At 47.2% G+C, this 15,665-nt stretch overlaps 1 protein-coding gene across 1 annotated transcript in view; it reads left to right on the top strand.

Annotated features, from left to right (window-relative positions):
* LOC142563440 (sodium-coupled monocarboxylate transporter 1-like) overlaps positions 1 to 15,665 on the top strand; it is a 113,147-nt gene that overhangs the window by 21,810 nt on the left and 75,672 nt on the right. The window contains exon 4 of the mRNA XM_075673994.1: positions 12,190 to 12,278. Coding sequence (XP_075530109.1) covers positions 12,190 to 12,278 — 89 coding nt within the window. The remainder of the gene's footprint in view (positions 1 to 12,189; positions 12,279 to 15,665) is intronic.

The following is a 15,665-nucleotide window of genomic DNA, read 5'->3' on the forward strand; positions in this document are numbered from 1 at the left end:
ACTTCCAACACAACAGATGTTTAGTCTCGGTTTATTGACTTCGTTTCCGAAAGGAGATTTTTCTTACAGCGTGGTGTGATACACGCTCAAAAAATGAGCAAAAGTGAGAGGTGCATGACATATACAAGAGTACTAAAGACAAGAGTTCACAGATGGTAAAATAACAAAAGAAAGTGCTAGAAAACGCGAAGGCCATTTCATGTACACACATATAAAACAAGATTTTTATATAACGTCCTCAAGACCTAAATGTAGACAAGCTCCTGATATGTGCACTAAGATATTGCACAAAATTGGACGACGTGTATGACATAGTCATGACAACTATAAAAAGGGAAAACTCACTAGTAATGGCAAAAACAATGACACGCAAAATACCTGAAAGATAGAATAAAATGCTAACATTGTTTGATTGAGAGCCATACCAAAAGAAAGCTTACTTATAAATCTGCACGAAAGTATATGAAATGCTTGACATGTTCATTACTGCTGAACAAATTGAAAAAAAAAAACATGCCAGAAAAAAATAACATTGTACTAAAAACTGAAACACACATTATCACATTATTTTGCACTTGCCCACAACTTGAGTAACGGTGGCAAGGGGAACAGAAGATAGTCGGCTTTTGCAGCAGCACATAGAACACATTCGCAGAAAGGCTTATTCCTCGATCAAAGAGCAGGTAAAACAGGCCAACACGACTTTTCTTTCTACCCGAATGCAATGCTTAGCAATAAAATTACGTCACTTAAGGCACTAAGTCGTACCTACTGGGCTCTCCCTTGTATAATAAACACGCACTGCAAAAATCTGCATGTAGTACACTTGCAATGCTCATGCTTTCCAGAGGAAAAAAAAGCGTATCATGCCTACACATGAAGGTTGTTCGCGCGGTTTTCCCATCGGGGGTTACTGAGATAGTACACAAACACTAACAGTAATTTTTCAGCTGTTAGTTGGTTTGTAGAACGTGATACACAGAAAAAGCACTGAGGGCGGTATGGAAAGCTGGGCAAGTTACTGAAGTTGCAGAATGAGACTTGGCACACAAAAACACAAGTCACAGACCAGGTGACAATGAGGAGGAACATCTATTTGTCAGCTTTCTCTACCGGGAAGAGGCAAGTGTAGCACAATCAAGGCACAACGACGTCCGGAGCCTCATGGAGTACACAAATGGACAGGGCTGTATTCGTGTACATGCGCCTTCTGATGTCCTTGGGTCTGAGCGCTCACCTGTTGCCTTTAGGCACCCGGAACAACCTTGCAGGACTTGTTTTTGAGGTATTTGTGCACCACTGCACGATGCACGAGCGGTAAGAGTCGTGAAACGGGTGAAACATCGCGGAGCACAAGCACACAGCTACCGAGGACCACAGAACTGACGAAACTAGCCACGTCGGTCAACGCACAGCAGCGCACGCATCTCGATGACAGTAGATAACAAAAATAAAGCGTTATGTAGCGGAATAAGCAGCAGCCGGGCCGGCGGGGATGGCACGGCGGCGCGGGCGCGTAGACAGTCGAAGGAGAGGGAGTTGAGAGGGTATTACGAGAGAGGGCGTAGGGAGAGGAGTTGAGCGGGGGGAAGGGCTCGGCCACCTGGATCGGCGCGCATGCGCGCGACGATCTACGAGGCCGTGCAAGGGAAACGGATTTTTGCGTCGCCCATTACACAGATGGCGCCAATTTCCTGTGCCACCGGAACCGGGGAGTGTACCCCCCCTGGGTAGGCCACACGAGCCACACCAAGTCACACGGGATCCTCGTCTCGGCGACGCCCTGGGCGCGATGGGCAGGATCAGTTGTCCTTCGTCGATCGTAGTCCCGCTGAGCCGCGCGCCGAGCTTCCCTGTAGGCGGCCTGTTCCTCGGCAGTGCTGCCTTTCTTCGGTCCGCCCATGGTAGCCGTGCACACGCGTACACTAGACTAGAGAGGCGACACGTCTGTCGGCGCGCCAGCTGCTCGGCGCTTTCTAACATGTCAGTGACGTCACGGCTGAGCGAACACTCGCTTCTCCTCGGCTGGAGAGAGGTAAGCGCGCGCACGCCGAGGCGAGACTGCGCACGTGTGTGATGGGAGGAGGTTGCGTGGCTCGGCGACGCACGGCTGCAGGGCCGAGTTATCTAAAAATTAAATTATGGGGCTTTAGGTGCCAAAACTACTTTCTGATTATGAGGCACGCCGCAGTGGAAGGACTCCGGAAATTTCGACCATCTGGCGTTCTTTAACGTGCACCTAAATCTAAGTACACGGGTGTTTTCGCATTTCGCATCCATCGAAATGCGGCCGCCGTGGCCGGGATTCGATCCCGCGGCCACGTGCTCAGCAGCCCAACACCATAGCCACTGAGCAACCACGACGGGTTTCCGAGTTTTCTGTCGGCAGGAAACGGACCTACGAAAAAGATAACAGCCCTGCTGTAAAAAAAACAGAAAAAAAAGACATCAGATTTCAGTGTTCCCTCATTATGTATGAATTCGTAAGCGCCATTGAACACTAACTGCTGCCTAGAGGACGTGTGCAAATACGTTTCCTTCTGGAGCTACGCAGTACTGAGTCCACTTTATCACATCTTCAGAGCCGTTCTTGATGACGGGTGCTCAAATTCTGCGGCAGACATCCGTTATCCTTACCTTGAGATAATCTGACGTCCCTCTCGATCACGTAAGCGTGATCTTTCACATAACCACAGAGAAAAAAATTGAGTGGAGAGAGGTCAGGTGACATAGCCGGCGAAATTACAGGCCCGTGCCTTCTAATCTCTTGCGCATGAAAAGTCGCATCCAGCCAATTTGGTGCTCGGCTGCTGCTGTGTGCTGGCGCCCCATCTTGGTGATACCGCAGAACTGGAAGACGTGACAGCGGGACTTCACTGAGGAACCCATCCGTCAATTCTTCAAGAATTGTGTCCACGTAACGCTGTTCAGGCAAAAAAAAATTATGGGGTTTTACGTGACAAAACCACTTTCGGATTATGAGGCAGGCCGTAGTGGAGGACTCCGGAAATTTCAACCATCGGGGGTTCTTTAACGTGCACCTAAATCTAAGTACGCGGGTGTTTTCACATTTCGCCCCCATCGAAATGCGGCCGCCGTGGCCGGGATTCGATCCCGCGTCCACGTTCTCAGCAGCCCAACACCATTGCCACTGAGCACCATAGCCACTGAGTGTGATCGAAGACGGTGAGACCGATTTTAGCACCGGCGTAAATTCCGTACCCCACATTGGAAGACCACTGGTTCTGGTGCCGATTGCGCTTTACCAAATGTGCATTGTAGTCACTACAATAGTGCGCATTATGCAAATTTACATGGGCGTTTCTGTGAAAATCGGCTTCAGCTGTGCACATGATGTTGCTGACAAAGGCTGGTGACTCATCGGCTTTTCTGAGGACCTAATCCGAGAAATCTAGACAATTGTACGTCCTATCTACGTCCCTATCTTCCAAGCATTCGTGCTGGTTAAGGAGGTACGGGTGAAAGCCGTCGTTTAGAATACTCGAAACTGATGACTTGGAAATAGGTACCTGCGCGGCCACGTCCCGCACGCTAGCATGAGCGTTAGAGACCATAAATGCTAGAATGTAGCCTAAGACTCAAAGATGGACTCCTACGCAGCTGTTTCTTTTAAGCTGCCGGTTTGTTTCAGATTTTCATCAGTTCTGATGATAGTCGACGCGTTTGGTCTACCGCCCCACTTCGATAACTGTTATATGTTTGCTGCCTTCCTGTTGCTGTCATTTGCAGGCCACAAGGCAAGGAACATTTTTACCTTCTGCTCATTAGAGAAAGACAAGGCGACTGGGACGAAGCAAAACGCACCTTACCACATTCGCACTGCCTCTTTCAATTCACTTTGGGTAATAGGTGTTTTGGCAAACGAAAGGTACCATCCGTGCACTTTACCTACGCTAAGACAACAGCTATCACAGCTTGTTTCCAACTAACACCACACGCGACCTGTTGCTTTGGCAGAGATGTGGCAGATAGGCACTAGCTCGATCACGATGTTTTACAACGAAGCTGTATATGGCTAGCCAATTCGTACGTCCGTCTGTCCCCTGCACGCCAGAGTCCCCTCCGAAACATCCCCATGCGAATGCACGAAAAAAAAAGTGAAAGAGAGGCGCCCGATTGGCTGCGGCTGTAGTGGCGTCGTTGCTCTCCATCGCAGCAGAACGGGTGCGTAGCAGTTTCTCTCCGGCTCCGAAATGGGTAGGCCACGCATCATACGTACTCCTGAGGAGCAGGCAGCTTTCGATCAGCATTGCGGCGAGTAGAACTGGGATAGATCTCGTCTACGCCATTCCGATGCTTCAGCCCGGGAACATGAACAGGCTCGGGCAGCTGAGCGCAAGCAGCAACTGCGTACGGAGGACCCGGCAGCCTACCAAATCTTCGTTTAATTAACCGTCGGAATAGACGTAGTGATAAACACCGGAGTCGCATGTTTCAGCTTCGCTCGTTAACCATCTTTACGGAGTGCTTGCGCGGTGATTTTTTATTTATTTCCTTCATTTAGTTATGGCTAACTCAGAAGGGAGCCTGTCCGAGGGCACTGCTTTATGATGCGGGCGGGGGCGCAGTCACGTGGTATTAGTCATATTTCGCAGTGTTTCTTCATTAGTCGGAAAGAATTTGTAAGTAGTTAGTACGTCGCTTAAGATACCTCAGTTAGATGTCCCTTGGCTGTGCCTACAAATGCCTCATTGACACTTTGATAATATGATTGTACGTCTCGAGTTAGGTAATCGACAATGCGTAATTAAATCTCAGTAACGAAAGAAATTACTGGCGCCTAGTTCACTGTACTAGAAACAATATGAACCAGTTTTTTTTTTTGAGTAACGCGTTGCTTTTTTTAAAATCTTTTTGCATGATAGTTAATTGGACATCCTATATACAGGTACAGGGTGTTTCAGCGAACACTTTCAAATATATTAAAACTAGGCTCTTCGAGAAAAAAATGGGAACCGCTTCAGAAGGAAACTGCTAGCTGCGGCGGACGCCAGGAGCTATTAAGGGCGGCCTAATTAGTTGGCTGTTTAATTAAACTTCCCTAATCAACTTCTTAATTAGCAAAATTTGGTCGTTATTGTCAATCGTGAGTTTGTAGCCCCGGAGAAGACGATCTCTTATCAGTTTTTAAAACAAAGAAAAAGCCGTTGTCTAAAGCCCTGCAGCGCGTGAATACTTGACTTTTTCCTGCTCAAAAAGGAAACTCGGCGTTTGAGGAGCGCTGTAAGTCTTGAGCAAACGCAACGTCCGCTGGTTACGTGATGCAATCACTGTGGCGGCCAATTCGAAATGTACGTGCTATTTTCATTAGCTAGGAAGCCTCGACGCTCAGCATAGGAAGCAGCCAGCGTTACCTTTTGCTTACTCACTCGGCGGAAGGCAAAGGCTAATAATTACCAACTAAGCAGCTGTCGATTTGAAGATGCTGTTGGGCGCTGGCCTGGCTCTCTGCCAGTGCAGTTGCCGCCAAAAGCAGTCCTTTAATTTCCATTCATATTACACTAGTTTCGTTGAAAGAACAAGGCCACGCTTTTTGACAGTGCAAAGTTATTTTTAGCGGTGCCGGTATTGTGGCATGCAAATCTTATTTCCTATTCTTATCTATTCTGTTCTTATCTATCATATTCTATCTTAATTCCTTATTTCTATTATTTGCGTTATTTTTGCGTGGTATGGGCTTGACAGCTAAAATAAACGAAGGATCCGTAGCTGACAACTGCTTCGCATTGTAGCGCGACGTTGTATCGTATCAGCTGTCATCCTAGTTGTAGTAAGTGCTGGCCTAGGATTAAGAAATCTTGACTTCATACTATGTTTAGCAGTTTTGAGTCGTGTAACAAATATCAATGAACATCAATGGTTTATTTCAATCTTTGATTTGGTTGTAGGCCTATTCGGTATCTCCACGAGAGTAATATCATTTTGGACGACAACACATAATATTTACATGATGTGCTCAAATTGCTTTCCGTCCATTGCGATGCAAAGATGAAGGCACTCTGTCATGGAGTTCATAAGATAAAAGTATCTGTCTGCAAATGTTGTCGAGAAGATTCTCACACATTGCTTCATATCCTCGAGGTTGGCTGGTTTCGTCTTAAAAACGTCATTTTTAACATATCCCCAGAGAAAGAAATCCAAGGATGACAAATCAGGTGACCAAGGCGGCCACGGTGTTTCCCCCACGCCCAATACACTGGTTCGGAAAGGACTCGTCAATAAATTTACGAGCCGGCGAAGAACAATGCGGCGGGGCTCCATCGTGCTGAAACCACATTTTTCTTTTCGGCGCAGCCAGTGGTGACTCTGAGGCAAACTCGGAGACGACGCTCTTTAAAACGCACTCCAAGTACATCTTTCCAGTAAGGTTTCCGTCCCTGAAGTAAGGACGAAGAATGCAGCCGTTATAAATGCCGCACCATGCGTTCGCTGACCACCTAAACTTGTTCTTATGCTCATGAAGCCAGTGGGGATTATGATCGAAACAATAAAAAGCGTTGTGCGAATTTACATTCTAATTCCTACAAAACTGAGCCTCGTCGGTCCAAAGAACTCTGTTGAGAAGCTCCTGATCTTCGTCGCATTGAATTAGGCACCAGTTGGAGTCGCTTTTGAAAGTCGCTCGCTCTCAGCCTCTCAGCTCTTGAAGACACACATGATGTGGGTGGTAGCTGTGTCTTGAAAGTGACCTCCAAACGGAAGCTGGGTTCGCTCCATATGGGCTGGCAGTTCCACTGACGCTTGTTTCCCGCCTGACACTGACGTATGCCAGCATATTGGCGTGAAAATTATCGCCTGCACTGGCTGGTCGCTTCCTTTTCTGTGCATGGACTGATCAAGTGATCCAAAACTCATTAAATATCGATATGAATGTGAGGCAAACTGGCACACGACAGCCAGGATGTTGGGCAGCATACAGCATCCATGCGTAGGCGTGGAAGTTTTTTCAGGAACCTTTCTTTTATTATACATAATTTTTGTCCGTTCTTAGAATTTTATAAATTGCAAAGTGCTATTAGGAAATCTTGGGCCCTGTATGTAAATATGTTCTAATGTTTTAATGGATGCAGCGGTGGCGTAGATGTAGGGCATCCGCTTCGCGTGCAAGAGGACCATGGTTCGAATCCCGGTGCCGCGCAATTTTCGACCGGATTAAAAAAACGATCCGCGTGTTGATAAAATTGCATAAACAGGCCTGGAGTGCGGCCTGATCCCGGTGACCAGAAAGGATAACGCACTCTCTCACCAGAGCAGGATTGGCCACCCTGGTGCAGTACTTGGCCACAACCTCCTATATGACTACAACAATACTGAAAGATATCTATAGCGGCTCTACAGCCACCGTAGTCTTCCATAAAGAAAGCAACAAAATCCCAATAAAGAAAGGCGTCAGGCAGGGAGATACGATCTCTCCAATGGTATTCACATCGTGTTTACAGGAGGTATTCAGAGACCTGGATTGTGAAGAATTGGGGATATGAGTTAATACCTCAGTAACTTGCGATTCGCTTATGATATTGCCTTACTTAGTAACTCAGGGGACCAATTCAAATGCATGCTCACTGACCTGGAGAGGCAAAGCAGAAGGGTGGGTCTAAAAATGAATCTGCAGAAAACTAAAGTAACGTTTAACAGTCTCGGAAGAGAACAGCAGTTTACGATAGGTAGCGAGGCACGGGAAGGGGTAATCTAACACATATACTTAGGGCAGGTAGTGACCGCGGATCCGGATCATGAGACTGAAATAATCAGAAGGATAAGAATGGGATGGGGTCCGTTTGGCAGGCATTCTCAGATCATGAGCAGCAGGTTGCCATAAAACCTCTTGAGAAAAGTGCGTAACAGCTGCGTCTTACCAGTACTCACGTACGGGGCAGGAATCTGGAGGCTTACTAAAAGGGTTCTGCTTAAATTGAGGACGACGCAACGATTTATGGAAAGGAGAACGATAGGTGTAACGTTAAGAGATATGAAAAGAGCAGATTGGGTGAGGGAACAAGCGCGAGTTAATGACATCCTAGTTGAAATCAAGAAAAAGAAATGGGGCATGGGCAGGACATGTAATGAGGAGGGAAGATAACCGATGGTCATTAAGGCTTACGAACTGGATTCCAAGGGAAGGGAAGCGTAGCAGGGGACGGCAGAAAGTGAGGTGGGAGAATGAGATTAAGACGTTTGCAGGGACAACATGGGCACCATTAGTACATGACCGCGATAATTGGAAAAGTATGGGAGAGGCCTTTGCCCTGCAGTGGGCGTAACCAAGCTGATGATTATGATAATGAATGTGTTTTTATTCCAGTCTCCTGACGTCAAATTTCCGTAACTGCCGGAGCAAGTGCCGGGCGGTGACCCGCATCGTTGTATTGATATCCCAATCAAACGCTCTCCTCGTTTGTAGGAGGTAACTTTTGTTTGCTTTACAAACGAGTAACGTTGCCTCCATTGAGAGCTTTCTCTTATATATTTGGCTGACAAGAGGCGATGGGTGCGCTCAAGTGGAGAGCGTTTCTCTGGGCCCGAGCCAAGCGCAGTGCACATGGACAACCGAATAAAGAGGGTGGTGCCGGTGTCTGCCATTGGTCCGCTACACCTTACTGTGTTTGCGGGGGCTGGTCGAAAATCGCAGCAGCGTGTAACGGAACTTGAACAATGCCGCTAAAACGGATCACCAGCAAAAAAAGAAGTTGATGGAGCGATTTCGTTTACCTGCTTAAAGGCTTCGATAACGTTATACGGCGTCGCAAAAAGTTTTATTATACGCAAATAAATTCTTGCTCTCCCGCAGGTGCGAGTAGCGAGTGGCTCGGCGACCGGCGCGCACCCATCTTCTATTCCTCTCGGAACGGGGCAGTCTACAGCTATTCAGAAACAAATCCAGTTTTGTTCGGCATGTTGATGCATCTTTAATGAGTGCACGTCACTTTGACGTGGTGACTTTTGGCTGTTTTTGGACATCGCGTGACAGACAGGTGAACTGGTTGTGGCCCGAAACCTTTTGACTGGTATCAGGTCGCTAATGGCAAAAAATGCGTCGAATCAGAAATGTTTAATGTGCTAAGCCTAACCATACGTAATAAGTGTGCACATATCGTATGAGATACCATACGCGGTTTTCGTGACATCGCGTGGCGGACAGGAAAAGTGGGGGTGACCCGAAAATTTTTTGACCGATCGTGAAGGGCAGATTGCAGGAAAGTTTGCAATAACATTGCGTTATAGTGCCCATGGTAAGGCACTGCAAGGAAATCCACAGTCTTTAATATTTCAGGTAATTTTGTAATGCACTATCCACCCTACTCATTTTCCCCTTCCCCTACTTCCTTTCGTTGTTTGCTGTCTTTGATTTCTAAACTGTGAGTCTGTATATCCCCGAGCCTGTATTCCGCCTCGGCTATAGCCATGACACTCAGCACGGGCGGTCCACCACAATCATGTCGTCCTTCCCGGGGATATCGGAAGACCAGGAAGGCTCTCGTTGATACATAATCTGGGCAGCAATGCAAACTCGTAAGGCTGTTACGTCAGCCTAAGGAAAGTCTTGATACAACCCGTGAACCCACGCCTCATTGATGGAAACGATGTCTCGCAGATGCCAGAGGCGATCACACACAGATCACACGTACCGTAACGAGTTAGCAATGAAATCCCTCTTAAAGATCTTGGTGGCGCCCACGTGAAGCCGCGCATATTACTGGGCCTTGTGCTTCCCGGCTTCGTGCAAGACAATGCGATGGGCTTCCAGCCGGGCTTCACGCTGTTGAGTAGTTTCTCAGCTCTACCATAATTGCCTGATACACCGCGTTGGCGCAAGCCGCCTAGCACTTTCCTAGAGAGTCTCCTAGGCACGCCAAGCCCGCTTCTTTTGCCAGACTTGTTCAATTGGTGCCCGGCGCTTCGCGACAACGTCGGGGTAGCTCGACTCGATCCTGGCTTGCCACCAGTTGCATCGCTGATCCGCTCTCCTCATTCGGCGCTCTCCCTCTTGATCACGAGACGAACAGCGTACGTCCATAGCACAAACTGAACCCGTAGCAACAGCCACAGGAGGTCAACCCAGCGCGCCTCTGCCTGCCCTGCTCCCTCCGCGACCCTTCACCGCTTTTCTCCTTCCCCGTTTCGCTTGACGCCTCTGGACTTTATTCTAGATGGCGTCGCTTTGCCGCGAGCTGTACGCGTTCCTCCGTACTTTTCCCAGCGTCTTCATTTCCAGGTGTCTTCTTCCTACGGCGTTCGCTTCCCTCGTGGCAACAGACATATACTAGCCAATTTGGCAGACTGTGCATAAAAAACAATGCGTACGCACTGCAGCGAAGATTGTGCGTACAAACTGCGAAGTGTTACACCGATGTTAGCCACAAAACCCATGAAGTTTGCAACAAAGGTCGGTACGCCTTTCATCTGAGAGGTGTCCCTAGGCCCATACCTAAGGGGATGTAACACGCATGATAATATGCCAGCGGACAACTTTCTGTGGCTATGAAGAGAAAGCTGCGGAGGCAAAGCGCTCGCAAGTGAGAACGCTTCTGAAATCGGTCCTTCGTTTTCATCGACGTTAGTAGAGCTGGGGAAGAGAAAACATAAACACCTTATACACAACAGTTAAATAAGACAAAACACACAACCTAATGTAAAATCCTACTTATATTGCGGCTTTTCCCTTCTGCCTATCGGCAAACGCGAAACCGTCGCACGGGGAAACTGCGCAGATTCAGCGTCTGTTCCGAGCAAACAAAACACTGTTAAATGCTGCCGGACTACTTGGCGCGGTAACATATATGCAGAAACTAACTTCCCCTTCATAGCCACAGAATCTTGTCCGCGATTATAGCACATCACTCGGAAGGCCTCTGCGTCGAGGGTACAGTCAGCAGCGCGAACAACCGGAACAATCCCCTGACACGCAGAGCGCGGAAAACCACCTCTACAAATGAGTCATCAGGTAGAAATATTGGAGGACAAAGTGAAATGCGCACCGATAATCACTGAAACGGACGCCTTGACATGAAAGCATGTGGGTCCTCAGCTACGATATGCAACAATGCAGCAGGGGAATGTAATCTAAAATAACTTGTCTTTGTTCGCTGACGCTGCCCTTGTTGGTTGGTGCTTGGTCAAGCGATTGTAGGCAGATAAAGCGAACACAAAGAACGCAAGAGCTGCGGCCATGTGCTGCTAGCTAAAGCAAACGTACCACCTTTAGATCCAGCCTCGTGTTCTTTGTCTTCGATTTATTTGTGATGAATTGGCTTCAAAAAAGGGAACGCCGTGTGCGGGTGATCGTCGAGGCAATGGGAGAAATACAGGCCTGCGTGTCGTGCAGGTCATCTCCCTGTCTCCTCTCCATTTATTTGCTTCGTTAACGGCTACTACAGCACTTTCGTTTATTCTCCCAGAAGAGCGCTCTATGCTCGAATCTAATTCCAAAGAGGCCTATTTAGGGTCTTTTTATCAGTCCCACCGGTGCATGTCATTTTGTCTGAAGCATCTGTCCTGTCGCATGTCTAGGTCTAGGAATGCAAAGCAAAAAAAGCGGAGAAAGAAGCAAAGGTGCGGACAAAAGTTTCCAAGGCAGCGTCCGTCATTCGCTGAGTTCCTGTTTAAAGGGGCAACCAATCTATAATTTGTTTGGGCTGAAACTTCACGTTCCAGCAAAGCTCGGTGACACGCAAACATGAAAGTGAAGGAAACAGTTATCAGCAGCAGATGATGCGATTGTGTATGAGCTAATTCACCGCTCATTTTAAGGCACATCTGAATTTACTATGCAAAGACGTGCTAGAACGCAAGAGCGCAGGAACTCCTCGTAACATGTGTGGCCATGGAATAGGGCGTCGTTGGACGCATTGTCTAATTCAATCGTTGCCAGTCTAGGTACCTGTTCAATTAACGTGCCATTTTGTGGCCTCCCTGCCGGACCGCACAAGCACATTCTCTTTGTGCGCCCAAACAACCGTAGCGCCTTGTGCTCAGTGCTGGCTTACAATACCGCTCTGCAGCAAACTTGGAGGCCTAATTAATGTTTGTAGTCGAGCATCTTGCCAGAAGAGCAATTTGTCAGCACGTTCAGATTTCAACAGATACTACATCTTACAAGCCAATTCAGTGTTAGTTTTACACGATGGGTCTAAAAGTTTGTTTTATTTTCTTATTTTTACGCATGTGCAGTTGCTCCCATTTTACCTTCTTGAAGACTTGAGTACATTTCCTGGGCTTGCTGGAGTCTTCCTTGCAGGTGTCGTGAGCGCTTCCATAAGGTATCGTATTCTGTTATTTTTTATACTTTCGCGTTCAGGGAAAAAGAACACTGTAGTGAAATTTTCAGGGGCAGTGTAGTGGCGAATAGTGGAACTGGGAGCTTTCTAGAACGATGAGGATCTCATACCCATACATGAAGCTGATCTACTTTATGTGCATGCCTGTCGATTGAGTTTTCCAGCGTGGTTATCTGTTGCCCATGGATTTCCTTATGCGCCTAAGAGGAAGCTTTAGTTCTGCTGCTGCTGTCTAAATACATGTAAAAAGACAATTAGTTTTTGTCGTCAACTACTGCACTTTATTTGGCCAGCTTTTTGCCCTTAAAAGAACAATTAAAATCTAGTGACTATTGGTTTCGAATTTGTGATTTCTGTTGTAAACTTTTAGTAAAAATTGGCAAAAATCGGAAATTTCCAGGAAACGAAACTGTCAAGTTTACAACTCTGTAGCTCAGAAACGAAAAATAATATCATAATTCTATGAATTGCATCAAATATTACATCTAAAGCGGGCAAAGTTGATATGATACACCTAATCTCAAGAAATTTAATGTTACTGAACAACATTTTTTGCAGAACCCTTGTACGCCGCATAACAAGTTCACGTAAGATATATAACGTCATATAAAATTTGTCCGCTTTCAATGATCTGATCGATGCCATTTACAGAACCACGATACCTGTTCTTGATGCAGAGCTATTAATTTGTAAACTTCGTGCTTCTATTTTTTCAAACCTTCGCATTTTTGAAAACCTTCTTACCAAAACTGAGACCCTAAATCGAAATTACGCCTCCGACAGTCACTAAAATTTTACTTTCTCTCGCAATTGCAGCCAATTTCATTAAAATCGGTCCAGGGGTTATCTGACAAGAACGTTCTTACGTTTCACATGTATTTGAATAGGTCGCGTCGGAGTTGGGTCCGAGCTGAAGCTTCCTCTTAAATTTGCCTGCGTGAAAACAAGGGGAGTAACATGATGGATAGTGGTGGGTGCCACGTACGCAAGTTAAAATTGTGATGCTGAATGACTACACAGCATTCCCGCTTGAGAGAGTACGTGGTGGACGAAATGATGTTTTATTAGTTGTGAGACACGTGTATGTATTCGCTGTTCGCGAGCTGTCTCTCCGGCAGCTGTCTTCTAGCGCAATTGAAGAGGTCTAAGCTTACAAATGGTTCATTTGACTATTAACTTGCGGTGCATCAGCAAATTCTGGGAGTCGGTAATGAACCCCTTGTAACAGCACTCTCGTAGGCGACTCTTGCTTGATCACGTGGTGGCACTTCCACGGCTAGCCTCAGCTTGACTCGTAGGCCTTTGTTTCCAACCGCAGCAACGAAACTGGTGCGGCGCAGCAAGCCGCTGTTTCTGCGTTTTCCCTCGACAATAACTGCGTCAAAGGCCGGAAACTTGCTTAAAGTTCACAAGACATGCAAATGTCGCATATCCATGCTTCTTAGCCTCTTCTCCAATCCTTAAAGAACTCACAGAAGAGAATGATGCTCTAATAAAACCAGCAGACAAAGGCGGCAGTATCGTAATCTGGCCTATAGAAAGTAGAAGAATGAGGCCTCCAAACATCTGAGCAACCACACCCATTACACAAGCTCGACTCTAACCCAACTTCGACTAGAGCAATACTGAGCAAATCACAATAGCGGAGCTCCTGCCCACGGAACTAATCGCGCAATCTGAATATTGCTTCCTGATGACCAAGACCAAAAAAGCAGACCGCTTTTATCTTCTTCTTAACATACCTAAAATTCCGGTCGAGGCACTATTTACCGCAGAAATCCCAGGTCACTCTATTGCGTCTAAAAACAACAGACCTACCGAGTCACTATCTAAATTCTTAAAACACCACCTGTCGGACATCCCCATCACCCTCCCATCTTTTGTTCATGACACGTCGCAAATCCTTCGAATTATCTACGGCATCAACCCCAACCAAATCCTCTCCTACCGCGCTATTCTAGTCACTTTGGATGTTTCTGCCTTTTACACCAACATACCCATGAGTGAAGGAATCGAAGCCGTTTCTAAATCTCTTGCAATCCATCCCCAAGCGCACGCTCCTGAAATTTACCTGTCACTCAGGTTAGTTCTCACGCTCACTTGTTTCAAATTCTATTCCATTCACTACCTGTAAGCTTCCGGCACTAGCGTGGGAACACCACTCCTCCCGCATATGCTACAACGGGGGTGTTTGCCTAGCAGCACTAGTTCTAGGTTGTAGCGGTAGGCCTATACAGGCCGGTACTATGGCGAAACGGGGAAGCCAGCAATTCTCGTCGTCTTCACTTTCACAAGCACTATGCCCACTGCCCACTGCCTTCAGTACAATCACTCCCCGTCGAAAGAGGAGCCATCCTGGCGACCTAAGCGTAGGAGAACACAGGGTCATGGTACTGCTTTAGCCGGGAGACGTGGACAATTTCCTGGCCGTGACGACGCTGGTCGGAAGGGGCTTCCATTGGCTCGAAGAGGTAGTTGACCGCGGATGTTTGTTTCAGTACCCCATAAGGACCGTGGTACTTGGAGAGCTGCTTGGAAGAAAGGCATGTAGGGGTGCAGGGCACCCACAACCAGACCAGAGAGCCAGGAGCAAAGCAAGTAGCCGTAGTGGATCAATCGTGGCGATGCTTTTGGCGCCACTGGTCCTGGGATGTGAACGAACGAGCGAGCAGGCGACATTCTTCGGCGTAAGCAGCCGCTCTAGAAACAGTCGTCCACTCCTAAGCATCCGGCCGGTAAGGTAAAATCGTGTCCACATTACATGAAGGTTTGTGTCCGTAAAGGAAAAAGAAAGGGGAGAACACAATGATACTTTGCGTGGCGGTATTGCAAGCTTAGGTGACGAATGGCAGAATGCGATCCCAATTCGAGTGGTCAGATGAAATATACATGGCCAACATGTCGCCAAGGGTGCGTTTGAAACGTTCTGTCGTCCGATTAGTTTGAGGATGATATGTCATGGTAGTGCGCTGAATGATGCGACACTGCTTTAGCAATGCTGAAATGACGTCCGAGAGGAATACCCGACCGCGGTCGCTCAGTAACTCTCGAGGTGCTCCATGGCGTAAAATCAGGTTTTGAAGGATAAAACTGGCGACGTCTTTTTCTGTGGCAGATGCAAGGGCTGAAGTTTCAGCGTAGCGCGTGAGGTGGTAATTTTCATGGGACAGCTTGAAACAGACCTGCTGAAATTGTACCCTTTAAAACCCAACACATCGACGACATATTTATAACATGGGAAAATGGCACAGACACGTTAACCGACTTAATTAGCCATTTCAATCGCTTTAACCGGAGTATTAATTTTGCTGCCTTACCACTCTCCTAGTCAACAAAACTTCGTCGACGCAACGGTCTACATAGGAAACG

Source organism: Dermacentor variabilis, chromosome 11 (assembly GCF_050947875.1).
Source record: "Dermacentor variabilis isolate Ectoservices chromosome 11, ASM5094787v1, whole genome shotgun sequence".
In the NCBI taxonomy this organism is placed as follows: Eukaryota; Metazoa; Arthropoda; class Arachnida; order Ixodida; family Ixodidae; genus Dermacentor; species Dermacentor variabilis.